At 36.7% G+C, this 22,058-nt stretch overlaps 1 protein-coding gene across 1 annotated transcript in view; it reads left to right on the forward strand.

The window, feature by feature from the left end:
- MED13 (mediator complex subunit 13) overlaps positions 1–22,058 on the forward strand; it is an 89,263-nt gene that overhangs the window by 62,551 nt on the left and 4,654 nt on the right. The window contains exons 17-29 of the mRNA XM_079798274.1: positions 783–944; positions 4,048–4,271; positions 6,063–6,252; positions 7,283–7,742; positions 11,300–11,519; positions 12,193–12,384; positions 12,587–12,810; positions 15,327–15,469; positions 16,181–16,339; positions 16,456–16,641; positions 18,449–18,591; positions 20,223–20,396; positions 21,495–21,595. Of these exons, the coding sequence (XP_079654400.1) occupies positions 783–944; positions 4,048–4,271; positions 6,063–6,252; positions 7,283–7,742; positions 11,300–11,519; positions 12,193–12,384; positions 12,587–12,810; positions 15,327–15,469; positions 16,181–16,339; positions 16,456–16,641; positions 18,449–18,591; positions 20,223–20,396; positions 21,495–21,595 (2,578 nt within the window). The remainder of the gene's footprint in view (positions 1–782; positions 945–4,047; positions 4,272–6,062; positions 6,253–7,282; positions 7,743–11,299; positions 11,520–12,192; positions 12,385–12,586; positions 12,811–15,326; positions 15,470–16,180; positions 16,340–16,455; positions 16,642–18,448; positions 18,592–20,222; positions 20,397–21,494; positions 21,596–22,058) is intronic.

Raw genomic sequence — 22,058 nt, forward strand, 5'->3', positions numbered from 1 at the left:
GCATGATGGCATGATGGGAAGTTATAGGACAACTAGAGGCCCGGTGCACGAAATTTGTGCACGGGGGGGGGGTGTGTTTCTCAGCCCAGCCTGCACCCTCTCCAATTTGGGATCCCTCTCACAATCCAGGACTGCTGGCTCCAACTGCTCGCCTGCCTGCCTTCCTGATTGCCCCTAACTGCTTCTGCCTGCCATCCTAATCACCCCCTAACCACTCCCCTGCCAGCCTAATTGCCCCTAACTGCCCTCCCCTGCAGGCCTGGTCATCCCTAACTGCCCTCCCCTATAGTCCTGGGTCTCTCCCAACTGCCCTTCCCTGCAGGCCCAGTCACCCCCAACTTCCCTCCTCTGCTGACTGGTCATCCCTAACTGCCCTTCCCTGCTGGCCTGATCGCCCACCACTGCCCTCCATTGCAGGCCTGGTCCCTCCCAACTTCCCTCCCCTGCTGGCCATCTTGTGTCCATATGGGGGCAGCCATCTTTGACCACATGGGGGCAGCCATCTTGTGTGTTGGAGTGATGGTCAATTTGCATATTACTCTTTTATTAGATAGGATTTTAAGTAGAGAAGTAACATGATCCTTTTTCTGTTTGCTATTGTGTTGTGGATGGTGAAGACGAGAGTTGATAGAGTATAGAAATGCAACAGTTCTTTTGTATATTGATTTTGTACCTTGCACTTTTACTTATTTTAATGTTATTTTTGGTGAAGTCTTTAGCGTTTTCTATATATAAAATTATGTCAAGCAGAATTCTTATTTACTTTTTTTAACTGGTTATAGATGTGGGTATGCAGTGCTCACAGGATATACTTCGAATGCTCCTATCTCTTCAGCCTGTTCTTCAGGATGCTATTCAGAAAAAAAGAACAGTAAGGCCTTGGGGGGTTCAAGGTCCTCTCACTTGGCAACAATTTCATAAGATGGCTGGCCGAGGCTCTTATGGTAAGTAATTTATAGTATATATATTGACTACTTTTATTTCATTTCTCAGTTTCTATGCCCAATTTGAATAAGCACAGTTGTTTTCCTTAAATATATTTGTGGCATATGCTTGACTTAAGGCACTGTGGGTCAATTTTAGCCTTTCTTACTTTGAACATTTACAGCATTCAGTATACTGGTACATCAGAAATAACAGTTTCACTTAGATCTGTTTTTATTTGAGACTTACAGTACAATTTTATTGTAGAAAGAATCATACTGCCAAAGTTTTGAAAAAGACTGAGCATCACTTTTGTTGTAAATCATTAATTTTACAAAATTGAATTTAAGAAATGGGTAAAAAGGAGCAAGTAATATTAGTGATAAAGGTTCTCAAGGTCTCATTAAAAAAAAAAAAAAGACAAATTTCCTAGTTGTGATAAGAGTAGCAAATGAATACTCCCAATATGGTACATGCACTGTAGATTTCTGGTTAACTTTAATAAAAAAGAACATTAAAAATTGTTTGAATTGCCCTAGCTGGTTTGGCTCAGTGGATAGACCATCGGCCTGCAGACTGAAGGGTCTCGGGTTTGATTCCAGTCAAGGGCACATGATCTAGTTGCAGGCTCGATCCCCAGTAGGGGGCATGCAGGATGCAGCTGATCCAATTTCTCTCTCATCATTGATGTTCTATCTATCTCTCCCTCTCCTTTCCTCTCTGAAATCAATAAAAATATATTTTAAAAAATTTTGTTTGAAGTATTGGTTGATGGTTGGCTCTGAATGGTGGGATATAATTGGAGCTTTTAAAATATGTCTGGAATAATAGTTCTTAACATTGAAATCTCTGACTTTTGTGCATGGTTTTAGAATGCATTATGTATATGCAGAAGTAGTAGATTTGCTCCTATTTCCTTTTTTTCTTCATTTGTTAATGGCTAAATAATTTCAATCCCATATATAATTTTACATTCAGTGAAAAGTTCAGGTTAATTACATCTTTTTACATTTTTTTCCCCCTTATGTATTTTTTATCGATTTCAGAGAGGAAGGGATAGGGAGCGAGAGAGAAACGTCAGTGATGAGCCCAGCTGGTGTGTGGCTTAGTGGTTGAGCTTCAACCTATGAAATAGGAGGTCATGGTTCAGTTCCCAGTCAGGGCACATGCCCGGGTTGTGGGCTCAATCCTGAGTGTGAGGTGTGCAGGAGACAGCCAATCAGTGATCTCTCTATTCATTGATGTTTTTGTCTCTCTCTCTCCCTCTCTCTTTCTCTGTGAAATCAATAGAAATATATTTTTAAAAACACCACCAAAATAGTAGACACACACATAACACAATACCCTGAGTTTTTACTGTACATACAGAGGTTTTTCTTTTTTTAATGGCTGCATGTATTCTGTTGTTCTTTCCACATGATATTATCTTACCAGTCTACTGTTTATGGACACACTAGAGGCCTGGTGCACAAAATTCATGCATGGGTAGGGTCCCTAGGACTGGCCGGCAGTCAGGGCCTATTGGGGCCTCTCGGCTTCTGGCTGGGGCCTTCCTTCATTCCACGCCACCCCCTGGTGGTCAGCACACATCATAGCAAGTGATTGAACTCCCAGTTGAACTCCCGAGGGGATACTTTGCATATTAGATTTTTATATATATAGACTAGAGGCCCAGTGCATTTTCATGTACAAGAGGCTCAGCCCCTGCTGCCACCACGGCTGCCTGGGCCCCCGCCGCCACGGATTTGTCCAGAAGGTCATCTGGAAGGGCATCCAGTCTAATTAGCATATTACACTTTTATTATTAAAGATGGATAGATGGTTCCCATCATTATTTTTTAAAAATATTTTTTTTAATTGATTTCAGAGAGGAAAGGGGAGGGAGAGAGAGTTAGAAACATCAATGATGAGACAGAATCATTGATCGGCTGCTTCCTGCATGCCCCACACTGGGGATCCAGCCTGCAACCTGGGCATGTGCCCTTTCTGGGAATCAAACCACGACCTCCTGGTTCATAGGTTGACACTCAACCACTGAGCCACGCTGGCTTGGCGGTTTCCATCATTATTATTACAACTATTTTTCTAGAATTCAAACATGTCTGGCTTTTAAAGCATGTATGTATATATTTTTTAAATATTGCCAAATTATTCTTTATAATACCAGTTTAAACTTTTACCAGTAAAATGTCTGTTCCCCAAACCTTTACCAGTAGGGTACTAAGTAGATGGATGAAAATGGTTGTTTCATTATAGCTGAGAGGTAGAATAGTATAGACTGTGAGGAAAGATTTCCTGGTTTCTAATCCCACTTCTGCCACTCTTTGTATGTTAGGCTTTGATTAGAGAAAGTTGCTTAACTTTTCTCTTCCTGCTTTTTCATCTCTAAAATGAGATTAATATTAGTATCAGCCTTGTATAGTTTATGTGAGGGCTAAATGAGTTCATAAAAAGAAAGATCTTTGAGCAGTACCAAACACATAGTGTTATAATTGTTTGCTATTATTTTAATTTCTTTGTCATGAGAATGAGAATTTTTTTATGTGCAAGAGGTATTTCTATTGCTGTGAACTTTGTTCATGTACTATACCCACTTTGCTATGAGGTTTTTGGTCATTTTCTTATGGATTTATATAGTTTCCTTTTATATGGTAAGGATAGTAACTCTTTTTTCATGTACATTGCAAACCATTCTTCCAACGTGCTGCTAATCATTTGGCTTTATTGTTTTTTTTTAATACCAAAATTTAAAATTTAAAATAGTAAGATTAATCGGTTTTTAAATGGATAGGTTTTATGTTATGCTTAGAAAGGCTTTCCCCAGTCCAGATTTAAAAATAAAACTCTCTTCCCATGTTTTCTTTTATCCTTCTTAAGTTTTTTTATTCAGATTAATTTTTTTTGCATTTAAATGAAGGTATAAGTCATGTTTGTTTTCATATGTTATTTTTAAAGACCATTTTAGCAAATTCTTAACTGTGGAAAAGCCTCAATCACTGGCTTTAAGTATTTTTGTCTTTAATAAAATATTTTTACTACTAATAATGATTTAGTACTTTCGACATTTCAATAAAAGACATACTGCTTTTAAATGTTTTCTTCAAATATATTTTTCTTATTTAGGAACTGATGAATCTCCAGAACCACTGCCAATCCCCACGTTTTTGTTGAGTTATGATTATGATTTTCTGGTGCTTTCTCCATTTGCTCTCCCTTACTGGGAGAGACTTATGCTGGAACCCTATGGATCTCAAAGAGATATAGCCTATGTTGTACTATGTCCAGAAAATGAAGCTTTGTTAAATGGAGCCAAAAGTTTTTTTAGGGATCTTACTGCAATATATGAGGTAGGTGTTTTTAAAAATATGGCATTTTAAAACTGCCTTATTATTTATATGTTTAAACATAAATTATACTGGGCAGTTCAGTTGATTGGGACAGAATAGTAATGATACCAAGTTCTTTGATGTTGTTTACTTCTCATACTAGCCAGTTACATTCTTACAGGATTTGACCTACATCTTTAGTTAGATGTGTGTGCCATGGGTCATGGTGGAAATTGCCTTATTGGGGGGAAAATTGAGAGTATATATGGTCTCATTTAAGAGAATATTTTTTGCCCTAGCCAGTTCAGTGGATAGAGCATCAGCCCAAGGACTAAAGGGTCCTGGTTTCAATTCTGGTCAAGGGCATGTACCTCGGTTGCAGGCTTTATCCCTAGCCCTGGTTGGGGCATGTGCAGGAGGGAACCAGTCGATGTGTCTCTCTCACATTGATGGTTCTCTCTCTGTGTCTCTCCCTTTCCCTTCTACTCTCTAAAAATCAACAAAAAAAGAGAGAATATTTTTCTAAAGCAAAGGGCAGCATGGTTAAATAGCCAAGGAAAATTACACTTACAAAATTCTAGTCCTAATTCTTCAGGATCTCAGCTACTAACACTAGGCCTCACTTTCCTCATACATAAAATAAAGCTATGCTAGATCTTTGTAAGATCTATTTCATTTCTGAAATTCTTGACTAATTTTTTAAGTTATAATTCTCATATTATGTCCTTCACTGAATGCAATGATTGCAAATTTAAAATGCTGTGGAACATAAAGTCTTAAATTCATTACACCTTTTCCCATAAATGCTTGGAAATCCAGTTTTTAAAATTGCTTTTACAATTGTTAGTTTGTGCTGGCTTAACTCCTTATAAATGTTCCACTTAATTATAAGGTATGTAGTGTGTTTTGTAGAAATAAGTATTTCCCAAAGAGTGTTGTATAGAACACTAGTCTTGCAAAATCTTCCCAGAGGAAAGTTCCATAGTTATATAGGTTTGAGGAGACATTGTGTATTATGTTACCATATAAAGACTCACTATTCATATTAGATTTTTTGAGCCATTGAAAGTCTTATAGTAAAGAAATCCTATCTAGATTTTCTTTTTTTAATATATTTTTATTGATTTCAGAGAGGAAGGGAGAGGGAAAGAGAAATAGAAACATCAATGATGAGAGAGAATCATTGATCGGCTGCTTCCTGCACGCCCCCTACTGAGGATCAAGCCCACAACCTGGGCATGTGCCCTTGACCAGTATTGAACCCAGGACCCTTCAGTCTGCAGGCCGACGCTCTATCCACTGAGCCAAACCAGCTAGGGCTAAATTTTCTTAATCAAGTATGGCAAACTTACTTGATAGTAGGTTTCTTACAACAGACATCAGTAGCCCACAGAATTGGAGGGCGAGCTGGCAAATTCATAGTGTAGTTGTATACTAATTTTTATTTTGCTTTTGCTTAAGGATATATGTATTTATATAGATGAATTGGGATAGATTCACAGCTTAAAATGACTACATTTTTATGCTCACTTATTTCTGTATTGCTCAAGTTTTCATTATTCAAGTCAAAAAGTTATAGTGCCATTATTATTATCTAGTTGTTTTATTTCATTGGACATATTTTAAGTTTAATGGATTTCTACTGTACAAAAAAAAAAGATCTATGGCACCATTTTACCCTTGATATTCTTATCCCAAATGTTAAGTATAAGTGATAGTTTATTTTAAATATCTGAAATGCTTTATTTTACAATATGTACTTAAATACTATGATAATTTCACTAATTCTGCTTTCTGTATGTATATTTGTAGTCCTGTCGATTAGGTCAACATAGACCTATTTCTCGACTGTTGACAGATGGGATCATGAGAGTTGGATCTACTGCATCAAAGAAGCTGTCAGAAAAGTTGGTAGCAGAATGGTTTTCTCAGACAGCTGATGGTAACAATGAAGCATTTTCTAAACTCAAGCTTTATGCACAAGTCTGCAGATATGACCTAGGTATTGAATTTGAATTTATTATACAAGGCCAGTGTTAGAATGTATGGCCCAGTCCTCCAGCTGTTTTTGTAAATAAAATTTTATTGAAACACAACCATGCTCATTTATTTACATATTGCCTAGGCCTGCTTTTATGCTACAAGATCAGACCTGAGGAGTTTTGACAGAGACTGTGACCTGTAAAGCCTAAAATAATTACCACCTGACCCTTTATAGAAAAAGTTTAATGATCCCTGTACTAGGGATCTCATCAGGTAGAAGGAAATTGTGGGTATTACGCAATTTTTTGTTGCTTCTGTAGGATCTGATAAATTTGTTTTTATTTAAGTTTATTAACATTAAGACTATTTTTAACATTAAGATTCTTGATTTGTTAATGGTTTAGAGAGCAAATAACTTGTAATTTCCTCTACAACACAAAAAAAACAGTTCTTTGTTGGAACTAAGAAAATGACAGCTGTTTAAGACGCTTATTTTAAATATGAATTAAATATTTAAGACTTGCTTATTTTAACACTCTTGAATTAAATATCAACGGACTTACTTTAGACTTAATCCAGAGATTAAATAGATTTAACCAAAATATTGAATCTCATTAGACATTCCTATAATTTGAACCTCATGATAACATTTCTCCTTTTTACATCTAATTAACTACTAGTGTAGTCAATATTTATTTAACTTGTGATTTAGGAACCCTTTGAATGGCTTAATAAAAATTGGCTAGATACTGTTATTTATATTTAATTAATTATGCCTAGGAAATAGAAATTTATTATACTTTCATGGAATCCATTTCTTTATTTTGTATGAAAATGCTGGTTTATCCTTTTCAATTCCATTTAAAATTTGTTTCTTCAGTTTGTAGGAAAATAGAAAGCTATATATGCTACATTCTTAGCAAGCAACTTAGGGAGGGTAATTACCAAAAAAGCATCAATTAGATATTATTATTCACATAGTTGAATAAATAAAGAACCAATCAGTGAAATAAAGAATTAAATACCCTACCTGTTTTTATTATCTTTAGGTCCTTATCTTGCTTCCCAGCCATTGGACAGCTCTCTACTTTCCCAGCCAAATTTAGTTGCCCCTACAAGTCAATCTTTGATTACTCCACCTCAGATGACAAATACTGGAAATGCTAATACTCCATCTGCCACCCTAGCATCTGCAGCGAGCAGCACTATGACAGTGACTTCAGGTGTTACCATGTCTTCTTCAGTTGCCACAGCTAATTCAACTTTGACCACAACTTCAACTTCATCTTCATCATCCTCCAACTTGAATAGTGGAGTATCAAATAAACTACCTTCGTTTCCACCCTTTGGCAGTTTGAACAGTAGTGCTACAGGATCCATGTCTACGCAAGCGAGTACAGTTCAGAATGGCCAGCTAGGAGGGCAACAGTCATCAGCTCTACAAACCGCTGTGATTTCTGGAGAATCATCTTCTCTTCCCACTCAGCCACATCCTGATGTATCTGAAAGGTACTTTTAAATGTACTAATTTTGCAGAAATATAAATATATGATGCTTCTTTTTGTCTGAATAACACAGTAATTATGAATGAACATAAAGAGTTTTTTGGTCTTATCAGTGAAATTGTAGTTGTTATAATGTTCAATATTTTACTTATAAAATTATAATGAAGACTTTTCATAACATCTTTCAAAAAACATATATTTTTATTGATTTCAGAGAGGAAGGGAGAGGTAGAGAGAGATGGAAACATCAATGATGAGAGAGAATCATTAATCAGTTGCCTCCTGCATGCCCCCTACTAGGGATTGAGCTTGCAACCTGGTCGTGTGCCCTGACCAGAAATCTAACTGTGACCTCCTGGTTCATGGGTCAACACTCAACCACTGAGCCACACCGGCCAGCCTAAAGTCTTTTTAAAAATAATATGTTTTTACTAGAGGCCTGGTGCACAGATTTGTGCATGGTGGGGTCCCTCAGCCTGGCCTGCGCCCTCTCGCAATCCAGGACCCCTCAGGGGCTGAAACCCGGCACTTCGACATCCCCCCAAGGGATGTAGCAGTGTCAAAGCAGCAAGCAGCTGGGGAGGAGCCCTAGTTGGGGCCGGGCGCAGCTCTGCTGCCACTCATCCTGGCCCCGCTGCACCTGCCACCACTGCTGCCCGGTAGCATTGCCGCGGAGGCTGAAGAGACTCCTGCCGCTGCGCTGCACTTGCCAGCCGTGAGCCCGGCTTCTGGCTGAGCGGCGCTCCCGTTGTGGAAGTGCACTGACCACCAGGGGGCAGCTCCTGTGTTGAGCTTCTGCCCCCTGGTGGTCAGTGCCCATCATAGCGACTAGTCATCACGGTCACTTAGGCTTTTATATATGTTTTTATTGATTTTTATAGAGAGGAAGGGAGAGGGAGAAGGGAGAGGGAGATAGAAAATTGATTTTAAGACAAACATTGATCAGCTGTCTCCTGTACACCCCCTATTGGGGATGGAGCACACAACCCAGGCATGTGTCCTGACCGGGAATCAAACGAGTGACTTCTTTGTTCATAAGTCAACACTCAACCACTGAGCCAGGTATTGTCATAAAGTCTTTATCACAGACTTCTAGAATCTCAGGCTGGGAGCTAAGACCTTGAAAGCAATTTAGTCCAACTATCCTATGATGTTTAAATCTGTTCTATGAGCCCTAACAAGTTTGGCTCAGTGGATAGAGCGTCGGCCTACAGACTGAAGGGTCCCAGGTTTGATTCTAGTCAAGGGCACGTACCTTGGTTGGGGGCACATCCCCAGTAGGGAGTGTGCAGGAGGCAGCTGATCGATGTTTCTCTCTCATCAATGTTTCTGACTCTATCCCTCTCCCTTCCTCTCTGTAAAAAAATCAATAAAATATATATTTTTTAAAAATCTGTTCTGTGACATAACTGTAAAGTAGATTTGCCTATTCAAGTCACTCCAGTGATTTAGTAAGTCACTATTGAACTAGCCTGTTCAGAGGCATAAGAGGCATACCAAGATTTAAATCTCAGCTCTGCCATTTACTGGCTATGTGACTTTGGGAAAGTTATCTAACCTTTCTGAGCCTGTTTGCTTATCTGTAAAATGGGAGCAATCTATATATATAAGAGGCTAATATGCTAAGTGTCCGTCCGACCGGTCGCTATGATGCGCCCTGACCACCAGGGGACATATGCTCAACGCAGGAGCTGCCATGACACGCACTGGCCATTTACAGAGACCTGGTGCCCACAAAGCAACACTTGGCTTCCCCCAAGTGGGACACAGGCCCTGCCACAACCCCGGAGCTACACCCCACCAAATTGCAGCCAGTGCTGCAAAATGCGGCCCACAGCCCAGCCAGCCCGGAAACAGTGGCCATGGGCACCAGGTAATGACGTTACGTAGCAACGCCTGGCTTCCTCTCTCTAGCGACTAGCCTCCTTGCAGTTTCTTTAGCCCACGAACACGACTTGCTTTATAGCCAGGTGGAAACATTTTACACTTTAACCAAATGTCTGTGAAGCGTTTTTCCATGCCTCATCTCATTTGATCCTCACAGAAGTCCTGGAGTAGGTAGATAGGAGACTCAGTGGAATCCTATTTTCTTTTCATTAGCCGGAAAACGAAGATTTAGAAAGCTTAGAAACTTGACTGGACTGAACAGAAGTAAGAAATGGTGGACCTTGAAAATGACTTCAGGTTTTCTCACTGCGCACAATATAGTCAAACACTGCTGCAGTTAAATATTTTACCCTTTGTTCTCCCTGCGTGATCTACAATAATAATTTGCTTTGTGTTGATATTTACTGCTGTGTTGCTGACAATTACCTGAAAGAGAAGTTGGGGTGCTTCACTGGGCTGGAAAAAGTTCAGCTAAATCAGAAAGCAGGTCTAATTAAGCAAGTTTATTCTATATCTATAAAAGGCTAAGTTGACTCGTGCATGCATGACACATAAGAAGCTCTCGCTGGTGCTAATCACACACGTGTGTTTTGATCTATCATTGTCAATCATGAATTTGGTTAACACTTCTATTATAGAGAAAGTGCGAATAGCGATATTGAAATATTTCTTCTAATTAATTTCCTTTCAATGTGCACAAATTTGTGCACTGGGCCACTAGTAGGATATAATGCACAGTAAGTGCTTTACACAATGCTTCCAAATGCTTGAGTTGTTTTTGACAACAACGATAATGACAGCTCTCTTCATTCCTTTTCTGAAGAAGCCATTGAGTGAGCTTCCCTTCTGATTCATCAGTTAGATTAGCCTGAGCTTAATTATATCTTTCAGCTACCCAGGTGCAGTTTTGCCCAAAGCTATACTCATTTATGTGAGGAAAAACAAACTATTAATTATCCAGATTGACCCATTTATCTTGAACATCTCCATATATTTGGAGTTTAAAAAAAAATATCACCATCAAAAAATGAACCTTATTCACTTTTGAAGTTATGAAGTAAGAAAGGACTGTCTATAGTTAAAAATGTAGTAGGACATTGACTAAGTTTGGAAACCTGATTTCTTTCTAGTTTAGCTCTGCTTTTAGCCAGCTTTGGGATCTTGGGCCGCTCATTTAGCTTATCTGTGTCTCAGTTTTATCACCTAAGCAGTAAGCTCTCTAGTATTTCTGATACTTTGGCACGGGTGGCAAACCTTTTTTCTGCCAAGGGGCATTTGGATATTTATAACATCATTTGCGGGCCATACAAAATTATCAACTTAAAAATTAGCCTGCTAACCCGGCTGGTATGGTTCAGTGGTTGAGTGTTGACCTATGAACCAGACCAAATGATTTCTCAGAACTTTGATGGTCTGTGGGCTGGCCATTCCCCACCCCTGCTCTATAGATTTAAAGAATTCTTTTCTAATGCAAGATCTCAACACAAGATCTTCGTACACCATGAAATTGTATATATGGTGTTTATAGTTCTCTTTGAAGAGAAAGAGATGTCCTTCAATTTTAGAGAGGTTCTCTGAAAAGGGGATGAGGTATTAAAAACTGCTTTTAATGCTTCCCCAAGAAAGGAATAGTACAACTTTTTTCCTAACTGTCATTTCTACCTTGAATTTTAGCACGATGGATCGGGATAAAGTGGGTATCCCCACAGATGGTGACTCACATGCAATCACTTATCCACCTGCAATTGTCGTTTACATAATTGATCCTTTTACATATGAAAATAAAGATGAGAGCACTAATTCTTCTAATGTATGGACTTTGGGGCTACTTCGATGCTTTCTGGAAATGGTCCAGACTCTTCCTCCTCATATTAAGAGTACTGTTTCTGTACAGGTAAGAATGATAAATGTTGCAGATAAAATTTATATAAAACCATTGGATGTTGATAGACGTTTCAAAGATACTAATCTGTGTCTAAATTGATTTTGTAAAAGCCAGGTTCTATTATGTAGATTTTATTTTAAGTGATATTATACTAGAAATCTTAGAGAGTTTATAAAAGACAGACTTTGCAATTGTGTCATCATAATAATGGAAAATAAAAGGAACCACAGTAATAATGGAAAATAAAGATTGCACAAAGTACATTGAATATTTCTCTTGTGTTACTTTTATAAACCAGTTTTTAAGTTCATAAACTTAAGTACAAAAATTAGAGTATGGATCTATATATGCTAGAGTTCTAAATAAAGCAGGTTGCAAGTAAAAGTAGAAAGAATTTAACCATATTAAGTTATTTACAGAAATTTGAATTATTTATAGACTACAACAGGACCAGTCAATGGCAATATCAAAACTGATATGTATAAATTTTTAAAGATTTTTACATAGCCCATTGGTAAAGTTGACTATATTAAAATCCTATAAAATTATTTAATTTATCATTTTAATTTGCTTTGTTTAAATTTTCTAGTAAAAATTTTAGAATTTCTAACTTATAGTCCTTTTTATTCTCTTGTGACTTGTTCAAAGTTTAACATTTGTAATATTTGCCTATAATTTCTAGATTGTTCCTTGTCAGTACCTGTTGCAACCTGTGAAGCATGAAGATAGACAAATCTATACCCAGCATTTAAAATCCCTGGCTTTTTCGGCCTTTACCCAGTGCCGGAGACCCCTTCCAACATCAACCAATGTGAAAACATTGACTGGGTTTGGACCAGGTTTAGCCATGGAAACTGCTCTTAAAAGTCCTGATGTAAGTATGCTTTCTATGACCAGAGTTATTAAAAACTATACATTTTATGATTTTATGCAAAACCAAGTGCAATTCTGTTTAGCTTTCATTTTCCAATTATAATTGGGAAAAGATAATATCACATTTTCAATAAAAATCTTTTTAATAAAAGATTTTTCTGTGATTGTATAGTACCATAGTACCTTAATTTTTTCTTTTACAGAGACCAGAGTGTATTCGACTTTATACACCTCCTTTTATTCTGGCTCCAGTGAAGGATAAACAGACAGAGCTAGGAGAAACATTTGGAGAAGCTGGACAGAAATATAATGTTCTTTTCGTGGGGTACTGTTTATCACATGATCAAAGATGGATTCTTGCTTCTTGCACAGATCTATATGGAGAACTTTTAGAAACATGTATCATTAACATCGATGTTCCAAATAGGTACTCAAGTTTCTTTAAATATATCACCCCATTTTTAAAAATTCATACACATTTACATTTTATACTTAATAAATAGAAAACTGTTTTGCAGGTCATGTACATTAAAATATTAACTCTTGCCCTGCCGGTGGCTCAGTTGGTTGATTGTCATCCCATGCACCAAGAGGTAGCCAGTTAGATTCCGTCAGGACACATGCCCTGGTTGCAGGCTTGATCCCCAGTAGGAGGCTTTCAGGAGGCAACCAATTGATGTTTCTCTCTCATTGATCTCTCTCTCTCCCCCTTCTTCTCTCTCTGAAAATCAATAAAAAATATTTTATTTTTAAAAAAATATATTTTATTGAGAGGAAGGGAGAGGGATAGAGAGTTAGAAACATCGATGAGAGAGAAACATCATCAGCTGCCTCCTGCACACCTCCTACTGGGGATGTGCCCGCAACCAAGATACATGCAAATTACGTCTTGGCCTGGCTGGGTAGATCAGTTGGTTAGAGGATCATCTCAATATGCCAAGGTTGTGATTTGATCCCCAGTCAGGGCACATACAGGAAGCAAGTGGAACAAAAACTTGATGTTTCTCTCTAAAAAATAAATAAAAATCAAATAATAAAATATTACGTCTTGGGATTGTGGGTTCTTACCCTTATGTGAAGTATATTTACATTATATAATTAAGAGAATTAAAAATAAATTTGATTAATCTGTTACATAAAAAAAGAGATTAAGCTTCCTAGATTCTTCTTTTTAAATATATTTTTTATTGATTTCAGAGAGAAAGGGCAAGACAGAAACATTCATGATGAGAGAGAACCATCAATCGGCTGCCTCCTGCACGCCCCCCACTGGGGATCGAGCCCACAACCCACGCATGTGCCCTTGACCAGAATCGAACCTGGGACCCTTCAGTCCGCAGGCCGATGCTCTATCCACTGAGCCAAACTGGCTAGGGCAAGCTTCCTAAATTCTTTATAATAAAGCTTGAAGTAATGATTTTAACCTGAAAAAATTTTGAGGCATGGAACTTGAAAGCCCTCCACAATTAAAAAAACAAAACAAAAAAAACTAGTGAAGCACCCTGGAAATTCTTTTTTCATGTACCATCTAAGATACTAAGATATAATCCCTACATTAATTGAGTTAACTTTTAACTTTCTTTACTAAAATTGTGGACTGAAATTTTTACCACTTAAATGTTAGAGTGTCTTCTGAAAATGGAGGCTTTCTTTTTAGAATTTTTCTTGGTAGTAATTAGATATCATGGCCATTTATTTATGAAGTCTGTAACTAATAGGTCACAATAGGTGAGCCTCATGTTGAGTTGTCACTTAATAGGTATTTCTAGTAACATGTTTCAAAGCTAGTGAACACTGGAGTTCTTGAAAAGCAAATCCTTGCAATAATTTTTATTTTTAAGATTTGGTTCTATCCTTATTTTCTCTATAAAGATTCTGTTCCTTTAAGTTCAGAAATTGGTTATGTACAAAAATATTTAATGATTCTTAGTTTATAGGAGTGCTGAAAAAGTCGAATTTTGTATTATTGGTTACAAAGATTTATTGATTATTTTATAAACCATAAAGCAGTACTTTATACATTTTCTTGACACAATTTTGATTTTTTAAAATGGGATAGTTAATACTAATTAAATGAGCTTTGGAATGAGTATTCTTATCTGTGAAGGATAAGCATAGAATAGAGGAAGAATAATATCACCTTTCCAATACACTGATAGTGTTGCCATTTAACTGAAAGTAGAAGTTAGAGAAAAGTTAAGAAAGAGGTGCAACTCTAGAGTCATAGACACCGGGTTCAAATCCCAACTCTGCCACTTATCGATTATGTGATCTGGAGCCAGCCGAGCTACAGCTTACTTCTTTGGGAGGATAAGTTTATGTGTTATATGGTTGTTAGGATGAAAATGAGGTATTCCATGTAAAGTGGGTGTAATTCTTGGTACATAGTAAGTACTCAGTAAATGGTAGCTACTGTTGCTCATGTTATCTGCTTGCCTACTAAAGGACATACATGCAGAAACTCAATAACATTGTTTGGTTTGAGAAGTGTAGTGTTTTTTTATATCCTTCAACTTAAAGTATAGAGCAAAGATTGACAAACTGTTTAACCTGTGGGCCAAATCTGGCCATGCTCATTTAAGTATTATCTGTGGCTGCTTTCATGCTGCAGCAGCAGAGTTGAATTGTTATAACACAATCTTGATGGCCTACAAAACTTAAAATATTGGCTCTTTAAAGAAAGGTTTTGCCAATCTCTGGTAGAGAGCAGTGTTTCTGGTGAATTTTGATACTTATGGATAACTTTTCAGAGTTGTATATACTTTAATGTATGGTAAAAAAATACAAACAAGCATGCCACCCCTATGATTTCACATATGTTCTTGCTTAGGACTTGTATAAAAGTTTCAAAGCATTAAGGAACCAGTTTTTTACAAATTTGAGCTCTTTTGAAATGTCATGAGTTTTAGGCACATTTATAACTGTCTCTATTTTACACAATAGGGCTCGTAGGAAAAAAGGATCTGCTAGAAGATTTGGTCTACAGAAACTTTGGGAATGGTGCTTAGGACTTGTACAAATGAGTTCATTACCATGGAGAGTTGTAATTGGCCGTCTAGGAAGGATTGGTCATGGAGAATTAAAAGGTAAAATTGTGCTTTTATTTTTTAGTACTTAGATTTCTGTTTTATGTTAATTCATACACCGTTCAGACCACATATAGGTATGATATGTACTTGATAAAATGCATAGCTTATAAAAAAGGTTTTTTATTGATTTTTGTTTTTAAAGAGGAACCACAGATGTCTAAGCCACAAATAGCTTAATTCCAGATATAAAAGTATATTTTACAATATTACAACTTTAATATCAGTGTCATTACTACTATTTTTATTTTTCCTATTTTAATTATTCAACTTACCTTCTGTTCAGCAGATACTAATTGATATTGATGAACATTAAAGCTTAGGTGATAAAGAATGTTGAGTAATATCACCAATAAGACAGTTTTGGCTTGATAATGACACTAATTTTAAAACCATTATATTTGTCCTAGCCAGTTTGGCTCAGTGGATTGAGTGTTGGCCTGTGGACTGAAGGATCCTGGGTTCGATTCCTGCCAAGGGCATATGCCCGGATTGTGGGCTCTATCCCCAGTAAGGGGCGAGCAGGATGCAGCTGATCGATGATTCTCTCTCATCCTTGATGTTTCTCTCTCTCTCTTCCTCTCCCTTTCTCTCTGAAATTAATTAAAAAATATATTTTTAAAAATAAAACCATTATGTTTTAACTTTGGTTCTGTAGGGTGTTATAATGGTGTTACTTTAGATTATTATTTTTATTGTTGATACCCACAGATTGGAGCTGTTTGCTGAGTCGTCGAAATTTGCAGTCTCTAAGTAAAAGACTCAAAGACATGTGTAGAATGTGTTGTATATCTGCTGCAGACTCTCCCAGCATCCTCAGTGCTTGCTTGGTAGCAATGGAACCCCAAGGCTCTTTTGTTATTATGCCAGGTTAGCAACTTTAGTTTATATCAGAATTAATTCTTTATGCACTTAAATTTTTAAACATTATGTAAAATTGATTCTTCATTTATTAAATGAAAAAATACTTTTCATTTCCTTTCCAGATTCTGTGTCAACTGGTTCTGTATTTGGAAGAAGCACCACTCTAAATATGCAGACGTCTCAGCTAAATACCCCACAGGATACATCATGTACTCATATACTTGTATTCCCTACTTCTGCTTCTGTGCAAGTAGCTTCAGCTACTTATACCACTGAAAATTTGGACTTAGCTTTCAATCCTAACAATGGTAGGAGAATTATTTTTAAAGGTTTTGCAAATATAAAAAGTCTTGATGATTGTTGCTGATTATAGGCCGATTAATGTTCCCAACACATATCTATATCTTACGAATATCCCTGAAACCTGTAAATGTGTCCTTATATGGCAAAACAATAGCAACAACAACAAAAAGGCTGCAGATGTGATTAAATTAAGGGTTTTGAGATGTAGAGATCCTGTGTTATGTGGCTCAGTCCTAAATGCAATCACATGTATCCTTATATAAAAGGGAAGTTTGACTATCCACAAGAGAAGGGAAGGCCAAGTGATGGAAAGAGAGGGAAGCAAAGTCACAGAAAAACATGCTACACTGCTGACTTTAAGGAGGAAGGAGCCATGAGCCAATGAATACAGTTCTAGGTGCTGGAAAAGACAAACAGATCACCCTCTGGATCCTCTAGAAGCAGCAGAGGCTGGCTGCTTCCTTGATTTTGGCCTAATGACCAACACTTTGATTTCAGTCCAATAAAACCGAATTTGAACTTCTGGACCCCAAACTGTTAGAGAATAAATGTATGATATTTTAAGTTAACAAGTTTGTAATTAATTTGTAAAAGCAGCAACAGGAAACTAATATAATCATTCTTCTACCTTATTGATATCAGAACTGGTGCTATGAATTATCTCATAAATATTTACTTATTTTAAAAGACAACATTGGTCATAAAATGTTTGTAGTTTTTTGCCTGTGCTGTTGAGTTATCTATATATACACTTTGCAGCTCATATTCTTTTCTATCTTGATTTGCCAAAATAATATAGTGATTTGTATAAACTGCAAGAGTAGGGATGTAACTTTTCTCAATGAATTTCTAGATTGCATTTGAGTAGAAGAAAAAAATAAATGATACTCCATTGTTGCTCTGAGTTACCCTAGAAAATTGCACATTTTTAAAGTCACAGTATTCTAGGTATTAATTCTATTTTTCGTGTGTGTGATATACAGTAATTTGAATGTTTTACTTAATAGTAAAGAATAAGTATCAATCATGAATAGTGTCATTTTAAATACATTTTAATTTTCAGCATACTGTGTTTACTCTGTAAGTTTCCTATTGCTGCTGTAACAAATTACCACATGCTTAGTGGCTTAAAATGACACACTTATCTTACAGTTTTGGAAGTCAGAAGTCCTACTGGACTCAAGTCAAAGAAGTCTGCAGGGTTGGTTCTCTCTGGAGTCTCTAAGAGACAGTCTGTTTCCTTGCCTTTGCCAGCTTTAGAGACCACTTGCATCTCTTGCTCATGGCCCTTATTTCCATCTTCAACACCAGCAGTATAATATCAGCACATCTCCTTCATTGACTAACCCTAGTGCCTCCCTGTTATTAGGGCCCCTGTGATAACAAGGACCACCTACATACACAAGATTTATCTCCCCCTTTCAAGATCCTTAGCTTGATCGTATCTGTGAAATGTTTTAAAATATATATTGTTATCGGTTTCAGAGAGAGGGAGAGAAACGTCAGTGACGAGAAAAAAATCATTGATCAGCTGCCTCCTGCACACCACCTACTGGGGATCAAGCCTGAAACCCGGGCATATACCCTGACCGGGAATCGAACCATGACCTCCTGATTCATGGGCTCAACCACTGAGCCCCACCAGTGGGGCTGCATAATTATTTTTTATGTATAATTATTTATATCGCTCTCAGCACAATAATTGATACATGGTAGGCACTCAGTAGATGTTGGTTAAATTAATTTTAACTCTCCTATAAATAACCTTGAGATGAAAAATCGAGTATTTAATATTTTTTCTTTCTCTTATAGCAGATGGAATGGGTCTCTTTGATTTGTTAGACACAGCAGACGATCTTGACCCTGATATCATTAATATTCTTCCTGCCTCTCCAACGGGGTCTCCTGTACATTCTCCAGGATCTCATTACCCCCATGGAGGTGATGCTGGCAAGGTAACCCCATTATAAAAGTTCAGTTTATCTAAATGTCATTCATTAACTTAGTAATGAATTGATTCATGAAGTAGAGCCCTGTTTTTTCCTTGCTTAAATTAGCAAATAGTGAAATTAACAGTACATTCGTGCATTTCTGCTCTTTGAATTATACAATATTAAGGGGAAAGGGGTCTCTGTGGCTCTGCTTTTCCTGACTTCATATTTTCTAGACTACTTTGCATTAATCATTCTTTTGTATTTTTCCTGCCAGTTCACCATAGCTTCTACTCAGGCCTAGGACTGGATTATCTGAGAATCAGTATATTGTTCTAAGAGCTGCTATTCATATCAGGGCTGTGACAAGCAACATAATAGAAATACTAATTTTCTCATAAGAACAGAAAAAACACTGACTACCTTGCCTCCCAAACTCTGTTTATTTTTAGCAGACTATTTTCTCTTTCTGTTTGACCTGAGAACTAATTGGGCCTCATTTGAATTACATCTTTAAGTGAAATTATTTGTAGTGGTGGTTTGACTATTTTGGTATGTATATGTTTAGAACCTGCCTCTTAGAAATAAAGATCTTTGTCCAGTCTTCTTACTTTGCATTCTTTCCTGCTTTCTTTAACTGAAAAGAAATGAGATTATTAAAAATAATATATGAGGAAAAGCACCAATAATCTCACCACTTTAATAAGACCATTTTTACTTTTAGCAAATTAGCTTCCACATGTATTTATAAGTGTAGCTTTCAAGAAGTATATCAGCTTTTTAACATTGTATTGTTTTAGCATAATTTGTTATATCATTCCCAAAATGTTGGACATTGAAGTTATTTTTTTCTGTTATAGGCAATGTTGCAATGAACATCTTTATGCATATAATTTTTCTTTTTACCTATTGCCTTAAAATGAATACCAAGAAATACATTGACTAATCCAAAGGCTATGAGCATCACTTAGTAGCTGTCTCTTCATGTTGTCATAATGCTTTTCAAAACATTATTAATTGTATTTTAATAGGTAGTGCTAGATGAACAAAGCTAAATTTTAATCCACCTTTTGGATGGGGGTGTGGTGGTCAGGAATTAGTTGAGGGAGTTTTAGGAAATAATGCAGAAATTTCATTGATCATGTTGTATTTTTCAGTCAGTTACAAAGATTTATACACACACAAACTCTGAACATATTTCCTTATGCAACTGTTAAAAACAATGCAACTGTTAAAACTCATTCTTTTAATGGTATTACTAATTATGATACTCTTACTAATAAGTACTAGAAAATTTTTTTTAAAATATATTTTATTGATTTTTTACAGAGAGGAAGGGAGAGGGATAGAGAGTCAGAAACATCAATGAGAGAGAAACATTGATCAGCTGCCTCCTGCACACCCCCTACTGGGGATGTGCCTGCAACCAAGGTACATGCCCTTGACCGGAATCGAACCTGGGACCCTTGAGTCCGCAGGCCGACGCTCTATCCACTGAGCCAAACCGGTTTCGGCAAGTACTAGAAATTTTTAAAAATATCCTTCAGCATTTAAAAAAATTGAAGTGATTGATTTCCATAAGCCATTCTGTATTTATATCTAATGCCTAGATAATATCAAATGAACTAACACACTTTTAATTTTGTCTTTTTAAGGGTCAGGGTACTGATCGGCTACTTTCAACAGAGTCTCATGATGAAGTAACTAATATTCTTCAGCAACCATTGGCCCTTGGTTACTTTGTATCAACTGCCAAAGCGGGTCCGTTACCTGACTGGTTCTGGTCAGCATGTCCTCAAGCACAATATCAGTGTCCCCTTTTTCTTAAGGTATTGCCATTTCTATGCTAGTTCCCAAATAATGCTAACTTTTGGTTTACATTCTAAGAAATATAAAAGTGGCTTTTTGAAACCTTGTAGCTTTTGTCTAAGGCAGGGGTCCTCAAACTTTTTAAACAGGGGGCCAGTTCACTGTACCTCAGACCGTTGGAGGGCTGGACTATAGTTAAAAAGAAACTATGAACAAATTCCTATGCACACTTCACATATCTTATTTTGAAGTAAAAAAACAAAATGGCAAAAACACCCGCATGTGGCCCCGCGGGCCGTAGTTTGAGGACGCCTGGTCTAAGGTCTTAAATGCGTTTCCACATTTGACTTTACACAAGATCACCAAGAGAGTTATCTCATTATGAAATAACTAATTTTTAAATTCATATTAAGTTTGAACTTTTTTTTTTTTAGTTTGAATTTTTAATCTTAAACTTCTCGGACCCTTGCTCATATTATTATTATATTATGATTATTCTAAAATAATTCTTTATTGTTGAACTCGTATTATTTTTAACAGCATATCTGAAGTTTAGAGCTGGGGAGAAAACTTATATTACCAGAATTTGGTTTTCAAGACGAAATAAATCCGTTGGATTTTTCAAGTATCTCCTTGTTCTTGCCTTGACTATTCCAAATCTGTCTTCCTATAGTTTTAAAATAAAGAAGTTATTTTAACTAAGCAAAACAAAAGATTTATAACTTTATAAGTAAAATATTTACATATGCTTACTCCTGTTAACTTCTTTCAGTGCTACATCTAGGTATATCTGTATAGGCTTAAGTTCTATGTAACCTAGATACAGACTGTACTGAGGTTTATCAGTTTAGTGCTTCCTTAAACATTTACTTTATACATCTAGGCAGGTTACACTTAGAAAATAATTGGAAATCCTTTTTTTTTTTTTTTTGAGATTGTGTCTAAAAACAAAGCTGAAGAAAAGGAAGTAAGGTTTGATATAAACTACTACTGTAATGAATTAAACAAAAATAAGCATTCTTATATTCCTTACGTAGGTCTAAAATGTATCTCATCAAGGCAGACACCTTGTTTTTTTCCTTTGGCTGATATCCTGTTACTTTATTTGGTATTTTTAGGCCTCTTTGCACCTCCATGTGCCTTCAGTGCAATCTGACGAGCTGCTTCACAGTAAAGACTCCCACCCACTTGACTCAAATCAGACTTCAGATGTCCTCAGGTACAGCTCTTTTTACCATTAGGTGTTCTCTCCAGTATTGATCCTTATATATTTTTCTTGGGTCTCAAGATAGATGATACCATTCAGAATGAGTGCTTTTTCTTGTTAACACATGTGATCTACTTTTGAGAGTAATTTTTATGAATTACTCTAATCTCCCCAAGGACTCACTATTCTATAACTTCGACTTTTTTAAAAAATGTTTTTATTGATTTCAGAGAGAGGAAAGAAGAGGGAGAAAGGGGTAGAAACATTAATGATGAAAGATAATAATTCATCGGCTGCCTCCTTCACAACCCCCACGGGGAATCAAGCCCAAAGCCTGGGCATATGCCATGACCAGGAATCCAACCATGACTTCCTGGTTCATAGGTCAACACTCAACCACCAAGCCACACTGGCTGGGCCCTTCCTTCTTTTTTTTTTTTTTAAGTTACTTTGAATCTTACTAGTAGATGCCATA

The sequence above is a fragment of the Cnephaeus nilssonii genome (genome assembly GCF_951640355.1).
Source record: "Cnephaeus nilssonii genome assembly, chromosome: 19".
In the NCBI taxonomy this organism is placed as follows: domain Eukaryota; kingdom Metazoa; phylum Chordata; class Mammalia; order Chiroptera; family Vespertilionidae; genus Cnephaeus; species Cnephaeus nilssonii.